This window comes from Podarcis melisellensis, assembly GCF_964234715.1.
Source record: "Podarcis melisellensis genome assembly, chromosome: 6".
NCBI classification, from domain to species: domain Eukaryota; kingdom Metazoa; phylum Chordata; class Lepidosauria; order Squamata; family Lacertidae; genus Podarcis; species Podarcis melisellensis.
In genome coordinates this window covers 72,443,983-72,464,377 of record NC_138538.1, presented here as the reverse complement: position 1 = coordinate 72,464,377, position 20,395 = coordinate 72,443,983, and the positions used below count along the sequence as shown (strand labels likewise).

Below are 20,395 nucleotides of genomic sequence, written 5' to 3'. Positions count from 1 at the left end.
AAACCCACCATCTTCCCTAGAGCTTATCTCCATGCGTGCTTCCCTGCCCCACTGTGATCATTTTTCCTCCAGTGCCTCTGCTAAACACATTTTCAGACATGGCCAAAGTTCTCAAAAAATTAAGAAAAATAAAAATCACAACAATTCATGCTCCACCATAAGGATTTGCTAGAAGGAAAGTTCTCTGCTTCAGGACATAGATATCTGCTGCACAAGAACTCAGCCTGGGCCACAAACAGGACAGAGAACAGAATGGGCAAGACTTGCTGATTTGGAGAATTTCTGGAGACAACAGGCTGAAGTATGTGTACAAAAAAATATTTAAAATAGTTGAAATTTTGTTTGGGCATTGTGCTTTCAAAGCACAGATTTCTATTCTGATAAACATTGAGATTTGTGCTTGTGGGCTGTTTCATTTCTTTGAGTTGGCAACCGTTTAAACTTAACCATGATTAAACTCTGAGCAAGAGCACCCCACAGTGTCTCAGCAGTAGAAGTGACAGTCCCAGTGGCTCGGCTGTGCATCCAAGAGTTTTATATGAAAATGCCAAGTGCAGCAAGACTGCATCTTCCCTACAAACAGGTCAAAGACAACGAGAGAGAGATTTGGCAAGCAGATTAGCCTGCTTCAATGCATAAGTAATACATATAGTTATGGCGAGAGGCCAGGGGTTCTCTTTAATTGCCCATTTCATTAACTTTCAGACAGTGATTCAGGGACACCTGAAAATACAAGTCCACGTGTGGATGGCACTTGCTTCTGGACAAACTGAGATGGCTTCTTCATATAAGTATCAAGAAAGAAGTACTGTACACAGAGTACACAAAGCAACTCTTTTAATTTATGCAATTCACACTCTCATAATAGGATAAAAAAAATGAAGCACTGGAATGTAATGCACAACTATAAAATCAGTGCAGATGGTCTCACACTTGATTTGTGCAGGGTGTAGCAGGTAGGGTAAGCAAGGAAAGGGTCAAGGGGACAGGGAGTAAGAAATCCAGTTATTTCAATCCAGTGTGGAAGACAACATGAACCACAATGGGTGGGATCCAATTGCATCCTTTTGCCTGTGGGAAGAGTTTTTCATCTAGCAGCAGCCTTTGCAAATGGATGAGGACAGATTATTTTTGCTCATTCTGCACCTCCCCCTCCCACTGGCAGCATCTTCCATGCTATTCTTGAGGGACCCACACCATCTAGAGTAGGAAAGGGATGCATTGTCAAAAAATCACCCACCTGCCTCTGCTGTTTGCAGTGACATCCAATGGATAATTGGATTTCACCCAGAGACCGCAGGTTGACAGTTTTTTTCATACACACACATATTTATATATATATATGTGCCAATCATTCTTTAAACAAATGTTGGCACTAGTTCTAGAGAGCTTTCTGGTACAGCTACTAGTTACCTGTTAAAGAAACTCAGAGTGAGGAGAGAGATGTAATCTACAAGAACACTGGTTGCTTCAAAGGAGAAAGGGCAGTTAGATCTCCACCAGAGCTGTTCCCCACCACCACCCTTAACACCATATAGTCTTCCAACAGAGCTACAAATCCAAGACGTTTGTGCCAAACACAATCCTTGGGATCTCCAATGCCTGAAATAAGTTGTTCCAAACGATATCTGGCCCCTAACTGGCTTCCATTCTCATTCCCTCTCGACTCACAAAATTGTTTCCAAATATAACTGCTGAAATCCCTATGGATGAGGCATCCTTAAAAACTAATGCCTTGCAGTCTGAAATCCAGCCACAAAAGCCTTTAGTGGTAGACCATTATTCTTCATCACACTGAGACAATGACTATCTGCATCCATGCTCAGGTTAGAGGCAGGCTGGGGAGAGGGATGTGTAGACCTTTAACCATTCTCTAGCTAGCCTATAGACCATGAGCATATGGAGCTCCTATGTCATAATGGTGGTGGTTGCGGGTGGAGACTAGCTAGGAATAACATGAACATATTGACCTATTAGATGGAGGGACAGACAGCTGATCAAGTGCAATGGCAGGCAGTTGAAATCAATGGCAACCCTGGAACAAGAAAGGCCAACTTCTCAAATGGAAGCTCTCCCTTGAGCCTTGAAGTGACCGATGAATCTACAGGATCCAGATAGACAAATGTTGAAGGGAGGCGTTTAGTCATGCTGGAGACCAAGGCAGTTCTGACCAGGTTGGGACAACATATTTGCCAAGAAAGGTCTAATTCTGCCCTGCAACGGCTGTATAACGAGCACCAGGTTTATATGAGGTTTCTTAAATCCTGAATTGGCAGTGTTTACGTTACAGATCGTCCTTCTGCTATGAACTTCAGCAAGACACGTCTCCAACAGTTCTATTGCAAGCTCTTCAGAGTATTAAAGACTTCTTCTTTGTCATACTTTTACAATTGCTGTCAGGAAGGTGATGAGAAATGCCACATTGCCACTAATGTAGATGAACAGTACTGTCTTTTTAAATGTATGCCCCTGTAAATAGAAAAAGGGAAACACTGGGAATGCAACCATTTGTGAAAATGCTGAGTCAGTTCAGAAAAAAGACATGTGTCTACCAGTCTAGCCTTCCCTGGCAAAAATAAGGAGTGGAGAGGATATACGGCAAGTATGTGAAAACCATAGCTGTCAACGTTTTCCTTTTTTTAAGGGAAATTCCCTTATTCCAAATAGGATTCCTCACAAGAAAAGGAAAAAGTTGACAGCTATGGTGAAAACTCTGGCCCATCAGATGCCAACTTCCATCAACCCTAGCCAGCAAAGCCAATGGTCAGGTGTAGGGGTAGACAACATTTCCAGTTGTCTCAGTTTCTCATTTTTCCACTCTAAAATTGTCCCCATTTGGCACCAATTTGATTTTTTATATTTTTTTAAAAACCCTCATGAAAATTTATCAAAATCTTAGTAGGACGTTCTCCTAATAAACGCATTTTTATATGAAGGTTTGACTAACTTACACATTTTTGCAAGCAATTTCCCTTAATATCATTTATTTTTCTTTGTTATTTCACTAACATATTCATTTTTACACACACCTTCGCCCAGTCTATATATTTCTGTAAAACATTGTTTGGTTAGGCAACTACATCACAAACTTTGGATAAGTGTGAATTTTGAAGGATAACTGCGTTTTGGTTCGCACACAGCTTCAGAAAGTGTGAATTGGACAGATTCGGCTTTAAATGTGAACTGGATCTAACTCAGGAATAATGGGAATTATGGTCTGGCAACATGTGAAGGGCCACAGGTTAGGAAAAGCTGCTCTGGAATGTACCACTACAGGATACAAATGGGGGGGGGACAACATTCCAAATGCTTCCCCATTGAAAGAGAACCCCCCTGCACATGATATATCAATGAGATGGGAATGGAAGAAGGAAGCTTGTACACAAGGCTAGTCACCTTTTGCATTAGCTTGCTTTTCCCTTAAAAGCACATGGGAGCATTCAAATGAGCTAGCCTTACACCCTGAAAGTAGTATAGTTCTTAGGAGGCAGCTCCATGCTCAGAAAATATATATATATATATATGCATATATTTATCCTCTCGCATGGGTTCTGTGCTTACCTGTGCCTCTGCCGTTGTAATGGACTGCAGAATCTGTATCCTGTCTTCTTCCAACACTTGAACTGCAAAATAAAAGTTTCACGGTTGATTTTTATTTAGCCTGAAGCCATCAAAGCAGTGTAAAAGATAAAAATATATAATTCCCCCAAAATGCAAATTCTGAAATTAAAACCGTGCCTACAGATCTAGATCAGAGCTACACTCTACCCTTTATGTTTCTGGTCATTTACCAGATTATCTCAAAAGACACCAGACACAATTCAGTGGACACAATAGATCTTTAAGCAGCCCTGTTTTAGATTGTGCCTGTTGAGCTTCATCCACCAGTTCAAAATAAAGGGGGTGCCGCTCGTTCATTTGAGATGAAGACACTGTTTGAAATGAGCACCTTCTGATGGAGAAGTGGAAATACTGTCCTTCACATAGTTCCATTCTGGAACACACTTTACTTATTCTAGTACAAGACACTCTACAGCAGGTATGTGGAAGCTTTGAAGAAGAAGAAGAAGAAGAAGAGTTTGGATTTGATATCCCGCTTTATCACTACCCTAAGGAGTCTCAAAGCAGCTAACAATCTCCTTTCCCTTCCTCCCCCACAACAAACACTCTGTGAGGTGAGTGGGGTTGAGAGACTTCAAAGAAGTGTGACTAGCCCAAGGTCACCCAGCAGCTGCATGTGGAGGAGCGGGGAATCGAACCCGGTTCACCAGATTACGAGTCCACTGCTCTTAACCACTACACCACACTGACACTCCATTGGCCATGCTGGCTGAGAATGACAGAAGTTGGGAGTCCAACAATAGCTGGAAGGCCACAAGCTGGGGAAGGCCATCCAATGGAAGACACAAGAGGGCAGGGGAGAGAAGTGTGGACAGATATTTCCATTTGGTCCCAGGAGAACAGAGCTCAAATGCCTGTTTATCCATGGGCTCCCCTGGTGTCAGAAGCATTTACCATCTCAGCCTCAGACCCTGTTCCCTAAATTAAATCAATCAGAAGTTCTTTGCCCTTCAAACCCACCTCTCTTCAAAGTGATAAGCAAAGGAGGTATGTGATGGGCTAGTTTCAATATGCATCCCTCCAGCCACTTCTGCCACATTATTGCTCCTGAATAAAAATTATTTTATCAGGTATATCATGTTACATTTCTCCACTCAAATATGTACCTGGGGCTTTCACAGCAATTGTGAAAACTGCAGGGGGAGGGGAGAACAGCAGATAAGGATAATGCAAACAGGTCTTTAGACAATGAAAAGCAATCTCTTTCATGAGCCAGGACATCTGCCTCTTGTTGCAACTGCATTGTGTTCAATGCAAGCTAAAGCAGAGATTGGTCATAGTACCTTTGTGAATGAGGCAGTAGCCATGTATCTCCAGGAGAACATCGGTGCCAACATGCCAAGCTACAAATCCCATCATCGTATATGTATCCCATGGATCTGGAAGGTTGAGAGTTGGCAAGTCCATTCCGAGGAATATTACCACCACTAAAGGACAGGGCCAGGTTTACAAAAACAGAGAGTAAGCAAAATTAGATCAAGTAATTTCAACCGGCAGTACTGCAACTTATTGCTGCAGTGTGGTTAGCAACAAAATACATGATAAAAATACAACCCAAAGTCCCACATAATTACAGGCTACCTGCTCACTTGTATAAAGCAAGAGATTCCATATCCTCTGTGGTTTCCAATGCACAGACACTAAGGTTTCCTCCAGAACATTTTGTAGGAGTCATTCAAGTGACCACTGAATTTTATATTTGTGCATTTAAAGCATTGTGGACCCATAACAACGCATCTTTTTTTTTTTAATTGACTCTTTGCAGTTTGGAAATGACAGGGAAATGCATTGACAAATGTCGGATGAACAAATGACTAATGGGAAGATGTAAGCAAATCAGAACAAGTGTCCCATAAAGACCAGACATAGGTAAACTTTGGCTAAGCAAGTCGGGATGAATACCCAACAACCAGGCTATCTAGAGGAGCTTTAAGCCTTCAGACACAATGTTTAGCAGTTGTAGTCTATGCACTCCCAGTGATGGTCAGATTGTGGTCACAGAACAACGTGCATTTATTTGATATTGCATGTGAAACCAAAGCAATTTCAAGTACACTGGTACCTCAGGTTACATATGCTTCAGGTTACAGACTCCGCTAACCCAGAAATAAGAACTTTGCTTCAGGATGAGAACAGAAATCGCACGGCGACAGCATGGCAGAAGCGGGAGGCCCCATTAGCTAAAGTGGTGCTTCAGGTTAAGAACAGTTTCAGGTTAAGAACGGACCTCCGGAATGAATTAAGTACTTAACCCGAGGTACCAAGATGCCAGAGTGAAGTTACCACAAAATGCAAGATCTGCAAGTATTGGACTGCCACTTGTAGAAGCCACACAAATTAACTTAAGAAAAGCATAATTAATACCCATTCTTCCTAGCCATCTTACAAAGTCAACATTTTAGATAAGGCTAGAATGAATTATTCACTCACCTGCTAATATTCTAGCAGTTGTGCCCGTGCTCCAGTGTAACCAGTTGAAGATTTCTCTTCTGTTCCCAAAGAAAAAGGAAAAGAAAGTCAGTGCGTGATTCCAAACACCATCAGTGCCCGGGGTGTGAAAAGAGAAAGAGGATGATTACATCACCACACACTCATTAGGGTTGCTGTAACTGTAGTTTGCAAACTTGGAGGTTACAAATTTCTGGAAGAGGGCGCAGGTCTGGGGTTTCCATACCCATTAACCACAGGATCATTGCCCTTTAAAACTCTTAACCCGGCTGGTAATTCCCTCGCACTCTCATTGGAATATATTTATGTAACTTGAGCATGCAAGAATACCTTGGTGCTTGAGGTGGAGGTCTGAAGCCTGCCATAATGGGCTGAAAGATTGCCAGTGCCATCACCGTGCAGCCAAGATATGGATGGAAGCCTGCTTGCTGTATAAAAGATAGGTTTGGTTATGAACAACCCTCCAACAATGCTTTTTTGACAAAGACCACACTTCACAGCAGGATATAGTCATTGCATGGATATGCTATGCAAGTTCTTGAATACAGTGGTACATTGGTTCTCAAATGCCTTGGTACTCAAACAGCTTGGAACCCAAATACTGCAAACCCAGAAGTAAGTGTTCCGGTTTGAGAACTTTTTTCAGAAGCCATAACATTTCAGAATGTTACGCTTCCGATTTGAGTGCCACACTTCCATTTTGAGTGTTATGCTGAGGTCTATCTGTTTTTGCTATTTATTTTGCATTTTTGTTTTTGCGGCTCTTTCTTTTTGTTTTTGTGACTGTGTGGAACCCAGTTCTGCTAGTGATCGTGTTACTGCAGTACATTGTTTATTACTTTCATTTTATGGATCAATGGCCTCATTGGATAGTAAAACAGATTAATCCATTTTGCATTACTTTCTATGGGAAAGCGCACCTTGGTTTTGGAACCCTTTGGTTTTGGAGCGGAATTCCAGAACAGATTAAGTTTGAGAACCAAGGTACTACTGCACTTAAGGGACCGTTTTCCATACTTAGAAAGCCAGACTTGGAGAGAACACTTTTATTTTATTTTTTAAAAGAATTTTTTAAAAGAATTACCATTATTTACCAAGTATCAAATTGAAGCACACACATGCACAAAGACTCCAGAACAAAGAAAAGGCCCCAAAGCTACTAGGAGATGGCATAATACCGTATTTTTCGCCCTATAGGACGTACTTTTTCCCCTCAAAAAATGAAGGGGAAATGTGTGTGCGTCCTATGGGGCGAATGCAGGCTTTTGCTGAAACTTGGAGAGCGAGAGGGGTCAGTGTGCCCCGCGCTTCGGGCAGATATCCGCAGCCTAGGGAGCCCTGCGGGAGTTCCCGCGGCTGGGGGGAATTAAATTTTTTTTCTTTATCCCCCCCCCAAAAAAACTTGGTGAGTCCTATGGGCTGGTGCGTCCTATAGGGCGAAAAATACAGTAATTCTCTCATTGTGGAGCAAATTCTGAAGACAATTATGCTATTGTATTAGGGTGCATTCCTAACCTTCTTTGGACCAGGTTTTGAGGAGGGGTGGATGAAGACTGGCACAGCAATTTACGTCCTTACCACACACACACACACACACACACACACACACACACCTTCCACCCCAGCACAAGTTTGCCAAGACCAGACTGCAAATACAGGATTTTTCACTTGGTCATCCACATCAGGTGTCTTACATAACAAATCAAGAACAAACTTAGCTCTCGGTTCTGAACTTTGTGACTCTTTTATAGGTAACGGGAAAGAACAGTGTCAGAACACAAAATTTTTAACATAGCCACACATGGGGAGTTACATTGTTGAATGAAAGCATCGAGCTTATGTAATGTCACTTACATCGCTCCAGCCTCCCCGGTATAAGAATGGAAGAATGAAAGATGCACCTGTAAGCAGCACTGTCAGCACCATTAGGGCACGATGGACCTATCGATAAAAAGTTAGGTATTTTAAAGAAAATAGCTTAGTTCAATAGAATCCAGAAACTCATTCTTATGCAAAATTCTAGTAACAAGGAACATGGTGGCAGAAAATCAATCTGTTTAGAATAAAAATGGAACCTATGCTCTTAAGGAATACACAAAAGGATTTGAGGGAAATCTTGCAGAAGGTTGGATTGCAGGACCTTAGAGATGCCTTCCAACTATTATGATTCCTAGCACATCACTTAAATAGAGACAACGGCCATCTTCTGGCTTTTCCTCCCACCTGAAACCAGATCTCTTCTCCAAACAGCAATGAATTAGGCCAGACAGGCTTGAAGAATCGGGCAACGATCACACCAATGCTAACGGTGGTCATCCATGCAACGAACATTAATGCACCTGAAAAAGGAAGACACAAAAGGTTCTTGCAAAGAGCTATAAGTTGTGAAGTAGCCACGATTTAAAAATAAAATAAAATCAAAGGTCACTTTTATGGCTTCAGACATTCAAAGAGCGCTTTCCAAGCCATTATGGTCTCTTTCATCCCCAGCCTGAAATATCAGAAGCTGTTCTTGCACTGCTTCCTATAAAGATAGTATTATGTACTGAGTTGAATAGGATCCAAAATGCAGTGGTCTGATTGGCCCTAGAACAATAAGATTCAGAATGCAGCAGTCTGATTGGACGTACAACAATAGGACCCAGAATGCAACAGTCTGATTGGTCCACAGAAGCCACCCAATCCAGCTCCAGGTGGAAGTGAATCCGCAACCTGATTGGCCTACAGGAGAATCCCGGAATTAGCCAATCACATGGGACCCATTGTGTAAATAATGTATATAAAGCAGACATTCTGGGGGAACTTCCATTCTTCCTCACCACTATGAGCTGAATAAAGAGAATGAAATCCACTCTCGACTCCAAGTATATTTCAGATGGTATGAAAGTTTGCACACCTTCTCCCTCTGAGAAGCTTTCATGTAGAAAACACAGGATGTTGTCTATAAGAGGTCCCATCCAGTGCATTCTGTCGTCCCCCCTAGCATCCCATACAGAACTTCAAGACTTTGAAAGTTCACCTGTTACAGATGCTGCAAGAAGACCCCGCCACCCCAGCTACAAGTCATTGGACCACAGGAGACCTAGCCCATCCTTGCACATGAAACAGAGCATTAGCTTGCCATGGATCTTGATGAGAAGTGGGGAGCGGGATCCTCCAATATCCTTTGCCGGTCCCGTAACGTTAAACTTTCCATCTGTGATCAGAGGCTGCCTGTAGTGCTTATGGATCATGCCTCCTGCGCAAGAGATGAAGAACAGATAACATGTTAATGGCAAAGGAAGGGTGGGGAGAATTATCTGCACCCGGCAAGGAACAGGGACTGCAAGGTAGGTTTGGATAAGAGGTTAGTGACTGGCTCAAGATCACCCAGTGAGCTTTGCAGCAAAGTAAAGATTTGAATCCAAGTTGGTGGACCTGTAAAAGGGTAAAAGAGTACTGGGAAATAATTTATAATGAATTGAGAAAAAAATGTTTGAAAGTACTTTACCAAAAAAAAAAAAAAAACCAGAATCCTTTGGGGGGGGGAGGATAATTCAGATGGAAATTCCCAGGTGTCAAAAAAGGCTATTTATGTATGCCACTACTGTGACCCATGTTTTGTTAGCTGCAAAATGGAAAATGAGTGAGCTCGTGGGGAAAACTGTGTACACTTGAAAACATTGGCAGCATTAAGATAATTTCAGCAGTGTAAACAAGTCTTGCTGGATGTATTAATGGAATACTGAATGGTTTAGTTTATGTAGAATATGCAGGGATTTATGATATGCAGATTGAACCATGGAAAGAGAAGAAGGGATGTCATTGATATTTTAAGGTTTAATGAATATTTTAAATTGTAAAATAGAAAACTTAATAAAAATTACACACACACACACGGATTTGAATCCAAGTGACTCCAGGAGGGCTCCATTGCCTAACCACAGTCTATAACCAGTAATGGAACCTTAAGGATTTTTGTCACTTTTCTTTCAGTTCCAAACTTACCTTCACTGACTTCCCCATCTGCCATAAATATATAGTAGTTTGCATCAAGATTAAACCTCCCTTGAAGAGCAGGAAAGTGAATTCTTCTTCTGAAAGAACACTGAATTAGTCCGTCAGCCAGCCTCCATGACATTTCATCCAGAGCAGGCTGTGGGGAAAATAAATTAATGCCAATTTAACATTTCTGCCTCCCAAGCTGAATGACCACAAATATAGTTTTGTTTTGTTTTTTAACATGCCTAGTGCTGCCATCAAAAGCTTATAGGCAACCGGGTTTATCAGAACAAACATTCCTGATCATGGGCGTGGCCAGGATTTTTGTCACGGGGGGCAGAACATCAGTTTGCTATGTATTTTTATTGATTGGGGGAGCAGTTGCCCCTCCCTGCCTCCTCCTTGGCTATGGCCCATGTTCCTGATCCAAACTGGCTGGCTTTTAGGAAGCAACCGCAGTGCGTTTGAGACAACCAATGTATTTCTAATGCTAAATTTGGTGTACCTACACAGTGATTTCTCAGCATCACCCTACCAAGACCCATGAGGAAAAGAGGCAATTTTGAAAGCTCAGAGTCCACCATACCCATGCTCTGTGGGCAAGAAACTCTTATATTGGAGTGGATGAGTTGAAAAATGTTTATTCAGATGAAGAATCGGAAGTTCCTTAGTTTCTTAACTTTTCTTTCTTTCTTTCTTTCTTCTCCTCTGCATCAGTGTTTTTATTTTACTTAGGTTAAGGTTTCAGTTTGGACAGGAAAGATATTTGATAATCATCTTTGTATCTCTCTTTATAAAATCTAGAAAAAAATTATTCCAAAAAGAGAGAGGAACTCTTTGCAAGCAATGGAGATCAGAGGCAAATAAAAGCTGGATGCATGTGCCAGTTTCAAATGACTACCACACCACCCACAAAGGTGCCTAAGGCTGTGTACAGAACATATATTTAAAGCACATGACTTGACCCAAAGAAGCTTAGTGTAATTTAAATATTGGTGTTAATTGCATCAACTGTGCTTAGGTCTGTCTCTCAAGTTGCCCTTCCCCTGGGTCTGATTTCTGTTCAGGGTTAGGATGCCTTCTGAAACAGCTTGAGGCTGCAGGATTCTGGCATTACTCATCCCTCCCCTTTCTCACCAGAGGGAGAAGTGAGTTTGTGCATGTGTGTATGTTGGCTGATATATATAGCCAGAAGCAACCAGCAGCCTTGCATGGATCTCTGTCCGGTTTGAGTCTCTTTGCCATTCTTACCTCAACTTCCTAAGACAAGGTTACTATACTTTTGGCAGTGTATAGGTTACAATGCACCAGAATCTCCTAACTGCACGTATGTCACGTGAATAATTGTCTTGTTGACTTGCGGCAATAAAATACTTTGCTTTGAACTATGTGGGCAAAGAGTTTTCTTCAACATCAACTCTGAAATGCACTGACAGCAGAAAAGGGCAAAGATCCGAAAGCTTTGCTGTGTTGTTCTGCTAGTTACGCTGGTATAGGTGCAACCTTAAAACGTTATCAAAGAATCCTGGACACTATAGTTGGTTAAGGGTGCTGTGAATTGTGAGTAACGTACCAGTTCCCAGGATTCTTTGGGGGAAGCCAAATAAGCCAACATGTGTAGGAGTGTACGTGTCTATCAAAGGAACATGAAGGATTCAATCCTATAATCTGCATTAAAAAAATAATAAAGGGTCCATGGAACAAATACCTCTCTTTGGGAAAGAAAAGACAAGCTTGTTGAAGCCTCAGTGGCAAAGTGGGAAATTGATATAGGACACAATATACCGTATTTTTTGCTCTATAAGACGCACTTCTCCCTCCTCAGGGAAAAGCCCCCAAGAGCACACGCTCCATGCGCTCTTTAAAGGGAGCACGGCTCTTGGAGGAGCCTTCCTCCCACTGCCCGGAAGAGGCTGTGCACGGCTATCCCATAAGCTGTCCTGAGGGCACCGGGACAAAGGCTCCCCCTGCCCTCAAGAGGCTTCGTGCGGCTATCCCAGAAGCCAGATCCCTCTTGCTGTTCTGCCTTCTAGGATTCAGAATAATTTTTCTTGTTTTTCTCCTCCAAATACTAGGTGCGTCTTATGGTCTGGTGCATCTTATAGAGCAAAAAATATGGTAGATTTTTAACCTCTGGGGAAAAACTCTGGAAAGTGACTTGAAGTTTACAGCATGCTATTCTTTGAAGGAGAACTACCTGAAAATGATTCACAGGTGGTATTTAACTCTGAGTAGGCTTGCTAAGACGTATAAGTCTGACTCAGATAATTGCTGGAGATGCAAAGAGGTGGAGGGGACGTTCTTTCATATGTGGTGGACTTATAAAAGGGTAAAAGTACTGGGAAATTATCCATAATGAATTGGGGGGGAAATGTTTAAGAGTACTTTCCACAAAAAAACAGAGTCCTTTCCGTTGGGGATAATTCAGACTGAAATTCCCAGGTGTTAAAAAAAAAAGTTATTTCTGTATGCTACTTCTGTGGCCTGTGTTTTGTTAGCCCAAAAATGGAAAACGAGCTAGGTCCCAACTAAAGAAGAATGGCAACTTAAACTGACAGAATATGCACAACTCACAGACTTAACATATAGAACAAGAGGACAAGAAGAACATACGTGTAAACTACAGTGTAAACAGGTTTTGATGGATGCAGTAATGGAAAACTGAGTGATATAGCTTTTGTAAAATATGCAGGGATTTATGATATGTAAAATGAACCATGGAAAGAGAAGAAGGGAAGTCACTGATATCTTAAGGATGTAAAATGAGTATTTTAAATTGCAAAACAGAAAATTTAATAAAAATTATATCTATAAAGACACAAATACCTCTGAATCAAACTCTGGATAAGCACGTCCAGTTAAAGCAGCTGTCTTGATGTCAACGTGGTGACTGTCACTAATGCAGAGATAGGCATCGTCACCACCACCCTGCAAATAATGTCAAAGAGATTGTTAAATGGCATTCCCAGGGCAGGCAGCGCCCCATGTCTGCACAGGCCCTGGCTACACAGCCAAGACAAATGGAGACTCATGAAAGTCTATCCAGCACTGGCTCACCATTTAAGGACACATTCACTGAAGTTCCTATTATAACAACCCCAGGACTAGAGTCATTTCAGCTTTAACTTGCACAAGTAGTAAGGGGCTGCAAACTCTGGTAGTGGCATGATGCAAGCCCCTAGGTCCTAGGAGTTTGGGAGCACATACAAAAATGAGCTCTCAGGATCCGTACTACCACCAACACAAAGAATAGCACGTCGGAAGACTTTATTTGCCACTCTTGTAAAACGCCCTTCATTCAACCAAATCCCTGGGTGCTATACAAAGCAAAATAGATTTGATAAAGTATGTTATCAATGAAATGTGCTCTGTACATCTCATACTTATTCAACACTGGTGCAAACAGTCATGGAAATGTATATATGCCCTGGATACTCATGGAAGGGAACTTCTAGCTAATTGCAGCTCCCTCGCTCAAGTATATTCTGGCTTTTTATGGTTCATTCTTATTTCCAGAAGTCTATGCAAATTCCCCAGATTGGCAGTAGGATCCGAATGGGAAATAATGTTTACGAACCATCCACTGGTCATGAGACAGGGCAAATGCAATATAGCCATCACTAGGACCACTCATTTCCACCACAATCAAATCGACATGGTCTCGTTTGAAAGACAGAAAGAAGCAGTCGCGGGCTCCAGGATCGCAGTCGGAAGGGTTTCTCACACAGAATTTGTTGCTGCCACAGTCCGATGCACTGAACTAAGGGAGACAAGAAGCCAAATTACATTACCTAATAGATCACTACTTGAGAAATGGCTGACGTTCTGGAAAATGCACTCGCACCGTTGCAGGATTTAAACGGGAAACTGTTTCCCACAACCTCAGATTTCTACCCAGCAATTACAGTTAGTTTCTCTGGCCATTATTAAGCTGCAAGCCTCAAATCGACATCGTTCAAACTCTGTAATTTTGGGTGCACACTACAATCCCACTCTTGTCTTAGTCAGGCAGCTCTGTTAATTGTTCGAAACTTTGCATTAGCAGGAGTATAATTAAAGGCTTTCTGAATCATACCCAACTGCTCCAGATAATTACACAAGCTCTGTAAAGATTAAAAAGGAGGTCCCTATGGATTTTAATGAGGAGAAAGAATGAAATACTGTCTGTTCATTTTGCAGGAGGCCGAGTGCAAAAAAAAAAACCCCACTCTGCAGCAAATAATCATTTAAAGAGGTTACCCTAAAGTTCAGTATTGGAGGCAACAAGATTCATCTAAGTTTTTGAAATGGCGGGAATGATAGTTAATACAGTACTTGACAAGAGACAAGAAGACTGAAAGGAAATCTAATCTATAGTTGCTACCCAAAAAGGCGAACAAGATTCAACAGAAAGCAGATGACTGATGCAATAGATTCATGAAGAGGATTAAAAGTGTGGTTTCATGGTTTGAAAATCTGTGTAAAGGCTGGCATCTATTTCTGCACTTGCGTTTGAGCCAAGGATTAGGCAATGAACAGGGAAAAACACTGAGCCTTGGCATAAGACTTCAGATCACCTTGAGCCCCATTTGTCATGAAGATTCTTAACGCAAGAAATCTTATCAGCCAATATATAATTTGTGTGACCAAGATGTGATAAGGCCTAGTCATATTGCACACTCCTTCCAGTGGCACATGTCCACCATCGGGGGGGCAGGGGGACATGCAGTTTGAACAAAATTATAGCCCTGGAAGCACATCTAGTGAGGAGTTATGGTGCATCCTGGCACCATGCACCAAGATGCAGATAGGTATCTGGAGGTATAAAAGTCATCTGGCTATGGTGGTTTGGAGCCAATCCATGCATTCCTTAGCACACAACAAGCAGTCAGCTGAGAAGGCTGATGCAAAGTGCTGTTGGAGCTATCCTTCAGCATGGGTCAAAGGGGCACTTACAGGGCTGCCATATGTCCGGGATTTCCTGGACATTATTGGGATTTCAAAGGTGGAAGTGACGTTTGGGGGGAATTTCCAGGAAGCGGCAGCTTGTCCTGGATCTTCAGCAAGTAAATCGAGAAATCGTGGGGGGTTTGCATTTTCAACAACTTTGGGGTCTTCCTAAAAAAAGCTTTTGGGGTATCCTGGTTTTTACTTTTGGAAATATGGCAACCCTAGGCACTTATACTTAGTGAGAGGGGAGTGTGTGACTGGATACCCCAACTCTTTTTCAGGCTGCAATCTTCCCTGATGAAGTCACATTTTACTAAAATCCAAACAGTTCCATTCACGAGCTCAGCGCTACTTACTGGTTGGGTTAGATGAGAAACAGGCAGGGAAGTTCCAACAGTCACCTCAGTCACCACAGGTGTTGCCAAGGTTGGTGTATAGGGCTGGGAGATTGTAGGACCTGGAATTTTTACCCAAAATACTCTAAATTTTTCTACAACAGTGACTCTGAAAACAAGACAAAAGCGAGATTTGAACCAAAATTGTGTACTGTTCTCTTCTGCATAGAACAAGTCCTTCCTGAAATCCAAAACAGATGTCCTGGACCAGCTTTCTTTAACCTGATGCCCTCAAGATGTAGTTGGGGGTCCATTTCCATCAGTCCCAGCCACCATGACCAATGGTCAGGCATGACAGCAGTTGTCTGCAGTGCCCCAAGTTGGGGAAGACTGCTACATATTTATTCAGGTGTTAAGTTACCAGGAAATAATCTCTGACCTTATACCATTGCAAGAGAGTAATGGTTGCCACCAGTCATGGTGGCATGGGCCTGTCACCCAGAGTTTCAGATTGGTGGAGAAGATAGCAGGTGTTTAGTTGGACAATGGATAAAGATGTGCACACTGAAGACTTGGTTGGTACATTTCCCTGCAAATATTAGCAAGCTCTGTGTGTCAAACAGCTTTCACCAACAAAATGCTTTGGACTAGAGCTCCCATCAGCCCCAGCCATTGTGGTCCTGCTGGCTGGGCTTGATAGGAACTGTAGTTCAAAGCATCTAGACAGCAGCAAGTTGGTGAAGGCTGCTGCAGAAAATCAAAACAAGGCCACAAGCTTGTCATGCAGAGGTTAGCCTTGCCACACAGGCAGGGAAACCCATCGCCAACGGGCTTAATTCTCTGCAAAAGCAAATAAAAACATTGAATAAGTGGAGGTGAGTCATCTCTTAACATCTGAAACATGACAGCTTTCAGGAAAGAGAAGTCTAAAATAAATATTTTGAAAGCCACAGGAATATAGATGCAACAGTGGTTTTGGTGATACAACAGTAATGTTACTTTTTTTAGTCATATTTACATTGATTTCCTTTTACAGAATATCAGAAGCAGGCTTTTAAAAGAGGGAAGCCCTTTACTCAGAACAGAAATATGTTCAAGACTTATAGGAACATAGGAAGTTGCTATTAAAAAGGTCAAGGTAAAGGACCTCCAGTCAAAGGGAACTATGGGGTGTGGTGCTCATCTCACTTTCAGGCCAAGGGAGCCAGCGTTTGTCCACAGACAGCTTTCTGGGTCATGTGGCCAGCATGACTAAACCGCTTCTGGTGCACTGGGACACCGTGACGGAAACCAGAGGACATGGAAACGCCGTTTACCTTCCCGCCACAGTGGAATCTATTTATCTACTTGCACTGGCATACTTTCGAACTGCTAGGTTGGCAGGAGCTGGGATAGAGCAACAGGAGCTCACCCTGTCACGAGGATTCGAATCGCCAACCTTCTGATCGGCAAGCCCAAGAGGCTCAGTGGTTTAGACCACAGCACCACCCGTTGCTATATACAGAGTCAGATCATTGTTGTCTACGTTGGCCGACAGCAGCTCTCAAGATTTCAGACAGGTTTCTCTCTTAACCCTACCTGGCGATTTTTTTATATTATAGAGCACCTTGTGCTCTCCAGATGAAGGGTGCTACAAAAATTAGAAGAGGAAGAGGAAGAGGAGGAAGAAGAAGAAGAAGAATTGAATTGCTACATACAAAGGAGATGATCTCCCACTGAGTCGCATCTTCTTCATAGCAGTATTGCTGTTTTTGTATATAAGTTTTGAAAGGAGACTAACCTAAGAACACTCGGTCAGGAGATTCCAGCTATAGCTGAATTTGTCTTTATTATTCGTACTTACAGAAATTGTATTCTCTTTGGTGCATCTCTAGGAGCAATCCAATAAGCATCTAGGTGGCTTTTCTTGGATTTACTTGTATGGCTGACAGCTGAATTCTGTAACATACAAATGCCCCATTTAAGCATTAGGCAGTGAGATCATGCAAACTACGGTACTCTGTTCATGAATCATCTAAATGTTTAAAGCAGTCTACCACAAGTTGCATTTTAATATTTGGCTTGTATCGTAGGCTTATTGACATCACATACTAAAGAGGTCATGAAGCTCAGTATGGATTAGAAGAAAAATATTTCTCTGCCAACACTAACTGCTACCAATGGCAGGAGAAAAATCTAGGTGTGCTCATCTGGGGATCTTTATAATCCAAGCAAGATTTGAACCAAAGTTTCCCCACATCCAGCCATGACATCAGAGTAGAGTCACATGAATTTTAATTCATAGTACATTCACATAAGCTCAGATCAGGCTTGGGGTTGATCTGCATACATGTTTCACGAAAGTGACACAAAATCTTGAGAAACGCTTTAAACAAAAAAATAGGTTCGTGTTGAATGGGGGGTGGGTCACAAAAGCACAGATAGATTTTACTCCAGAGTTGTTTATTTTATCAATCTTTACAGGATCTAACAAGAAGATAAGTTCTAAGGATTTCATAATGCACTTATTGGTGGCAGCTAGAAAAACAATAGTACAACATGGGGTAAACCCTGCGTAATGTATCTTTGAAGACTTAGTATGGAAACATATGGTATAGCAATATTAGGGGGGGGGAATTACTTTCTCCACACGTTTGATACAAGGAAAAGCAAAGGCATGGGATTTTAGTGTACAATTTAGTGTGCAGTGGACATTGGAGAATACGAGGCATTACCAGAGGTGGTGATAAGGGTGTGGCTCTGGTGAAGTTGTCATCAACTATGGACCACTGATTAGGGCACACTTTGAATCATAATGTAGGATTTAGATAAGATATATATGAGAGATATACTATATCATTTGGATCACCTCCATAATGGTTTGTGCTTATAGATTATAGATAGATGGGTGAGGTATAATTAATTATTATTATTATTACATTTGTAGACTTTGAGATTTTTGTTTTTGTGTACAGTCATGGCTATCCTCCCATATGAAAATAATGATTATTATAATGATTACTTAGTGGTCAAGGCATTACCCAAGGAAGCTCCTTGTTAGAAAAAGTTCGAAAACAATTTTGGAAGCGGTTTCTGGAACAGCTTCTGAAAAAGGAAACCTAGAAATTTGTTGTTTTGGTTTTTTAATACCTTTGTAACAAGATGGGCTGCTGTGCTATGTATATTACAAAGGAGAAGTGACTTTGCTCTGAGGTCCACTAAGGTACTCTAGTTACATATGCTATGGAAAAGACAAACTAAAAGCTAAGTTTAGAAATTGTAGTCTAGTAGCAGCCATTAACACACTTTCACGTGGATACCCCAGTAGAGGGAGCCCTAACATTTAATTGTTGCCAGTAAAGGAGAACATTCACCCCGAGCCAAACTTCTGCCAGTTTCATTTATAAATCTTAAAAGAAAAAGAAAAGGGTATTTTCATACTCATACAATTTATTACTGCTATGCCATGCCAGGCAGATGCATGTGGGGGAAAGTAGCAACAGCATATTCTGCTGCTGGGGGGGCCTAATCCACTTGGAACTAATAGAGAAACCTGCTTGCCAAAGCCATCTGGAAGATGCAGCGACTCTTACCTTAACACGCCCACAGGTGAGGACCTGAGATCTTTTCCTGTCAGCTAGGGCAAAGGAGCCAATGGCAGGCCCCTCCAGGTTCTCAGCACTGCGGGCTTGTAGAAAAAATCCTTCAAACACAGGTCCGGACAAACTAACTGAAACCAGGAGAACGAGGGAAGAGATGGCTATTAATAAGCTCTAGTTATGTCGCCAGCACCTACCTGCCTCTAACTATGTTTCCCGGAAAGGGAGGAACTGGGCGTACCTTTCTCCCTACCTGCTGTTAAGAACTGTGAGCTGCTGGTCTAAGATGCCTTGTAAACGTTTCAGTACCTCATATTCTTGTAACCTCCAGACTAGACTACTGCAATGCACTCTGCATGGGGCTTCCCTTGAAGCTGCAACTGATGCAGAAGCCAGGTTTGTTGGTGGGGCCATACAATGCCTGTTCAGGAGCAGCTTACCTAGTACCTTCCGAGCCCAAATCAAGCTGTTCAAATTCGCGTTTAAAGCCCTAAATGACTTGGCCTCCAAATACACGAAAGCGTGTCTCCTTCTCTATAGAACCAGCACAGGCATCAGCTGAGGGAGCCGTGCTGGTAGTTCTGCCGCTGCGAGCGGTTTTCTTGGGGCCATTACTGACACCTTCTGGTGAGAAATATAATAATTATGAAAAACGACAGCCAGGCCACACTCAAGAAGGGTGGGTGTCACAGGTGAGTAGGGCTGGATGCCTCCTGAGGCCCACATCACCACCGGTCCTCTGTCCCTGCCTCTTTTCCTCCTGAGTGGCTCTGTCTCCTCATGTCTACTGTGTCTCCTCTGCCCACTATGAGCAGGGCCAAGTGCAAGGGGAAGGAGCAGCTGCAGCCTCTTAAAAAAGTAAAAAGGTAAAGGGCCCCTGGATGGTTAAGTCCAGTCAAAGGCTACTATGGGGTTGCAGTGCTCATCTCGCTTTCGGGCCGATGGAGCCGGTGTTTGACCACAGACAGCTTTCCCAGACATGTGGTCAGCATGGCTAAACCGCTTCTGGCATGACGGAAGCCAGAGCACACGGAAATGCAATTTAGCTTCCCGCCACAGCATTACCTATTTATCTCATTGCACTGGTGTGCTTTCAAACTGCTCTGTTGGCAGGAGCTGGGACAGAGGAATGGGAGCTCACTCCGTCGTGGGGATTCGAACCGCCGACCTTCTGATTGGCAAGCCCAAAAGGCTCAGTGGTTTAGACCACAGCACCACTCATGTCCTGCTGCAGCCTCTATACACCTTGCTCTCTCCACCTAAGGAGTGGTGTGGATTAGGCCCTGATCAGGGCTGGATTTAGGTTTGATGAGGTCCTAAGCTACTGAAGGTAATGGGGCCCTTTATATGTCCAACTGTCCTTTGTCAACAAAAACTTGTTGCTGTTTTTGTGTTGAATATATGCTATATGGTAATTTATGGACAGATATCTAACCAGTGATATTTTAGGGAGCAGGCTAGCACGTGGGGCCCATTACTTACATCATAGGAGCCTACGCAACA

General features: G+C 42.4%; 1 protein-coding gene across 5 annotated transcripts in view; it reads right to left on the bottom strand.

The window, feature by feature from the left end:
- Positions 1-820: 820 nt before the first annotated feature.
- The window catches only part of LOC309371488 (ferric-chelate reductase 1-like), a 39,786-nt gene continuing 20,211 nt past the window's right edge, over positions 821-20,395 (bottom strand). For all 5 annotated transcript variants that reach the window (XM_081914204.1, XM_081914201.1, XM_081914205.1 and 2 more), the window contains 14 exons: positions 18,887-19,023; positions 17,158-17,252; positions 15,336-15,483; positions 13,628-13,810; positions 12,877-12,978; positions 10,057-10,204; positions 9,191-9,307; positions 8,293-8,408; positions 7,924-8,010; positions 6,400-6,497; positions 6,052-6,110; positions 4,905-5,048; positions 3,562-3,623; positions 821-2,469 (listed from right to left, as the gene is read on the bottom strand). In XM_081914204.1, the coding sequence (XP_081770330.1) occupies positions 2,377-2,469; positions 3,562-3,623; positions 4,905-5,048; positions 6,052-6,110; positions 6,400-6,497; positions 7,924-8,010; positions 8,293-8,408; positions 9,191-9,307; positions 10,057-10,204; positions 12,877-12,978; positions 13,628-13,810; positions 15,336-15,483; positions 17,158-17,252; positions 18,887-19,023 (1,589 nt within the window). In that variant the 3' untranslated portion in view covers positions 821-2,376. The remainder of the gene's footprint in view (positions 2,470-3,561; positions 3,624-4,904; positions 5,049-6,051; positions 6,111-6,399; positions 6,498-7,923; positions 8,011-8,292; positions 8,409-9,190; positions 9,308-10,056; positions 10,205-12,876; positions 12,979-13,627; positions 13,811-15,335; positions 15,484-17,157; positions 17,253-18,886; positions 19,024-20,395) is intronic.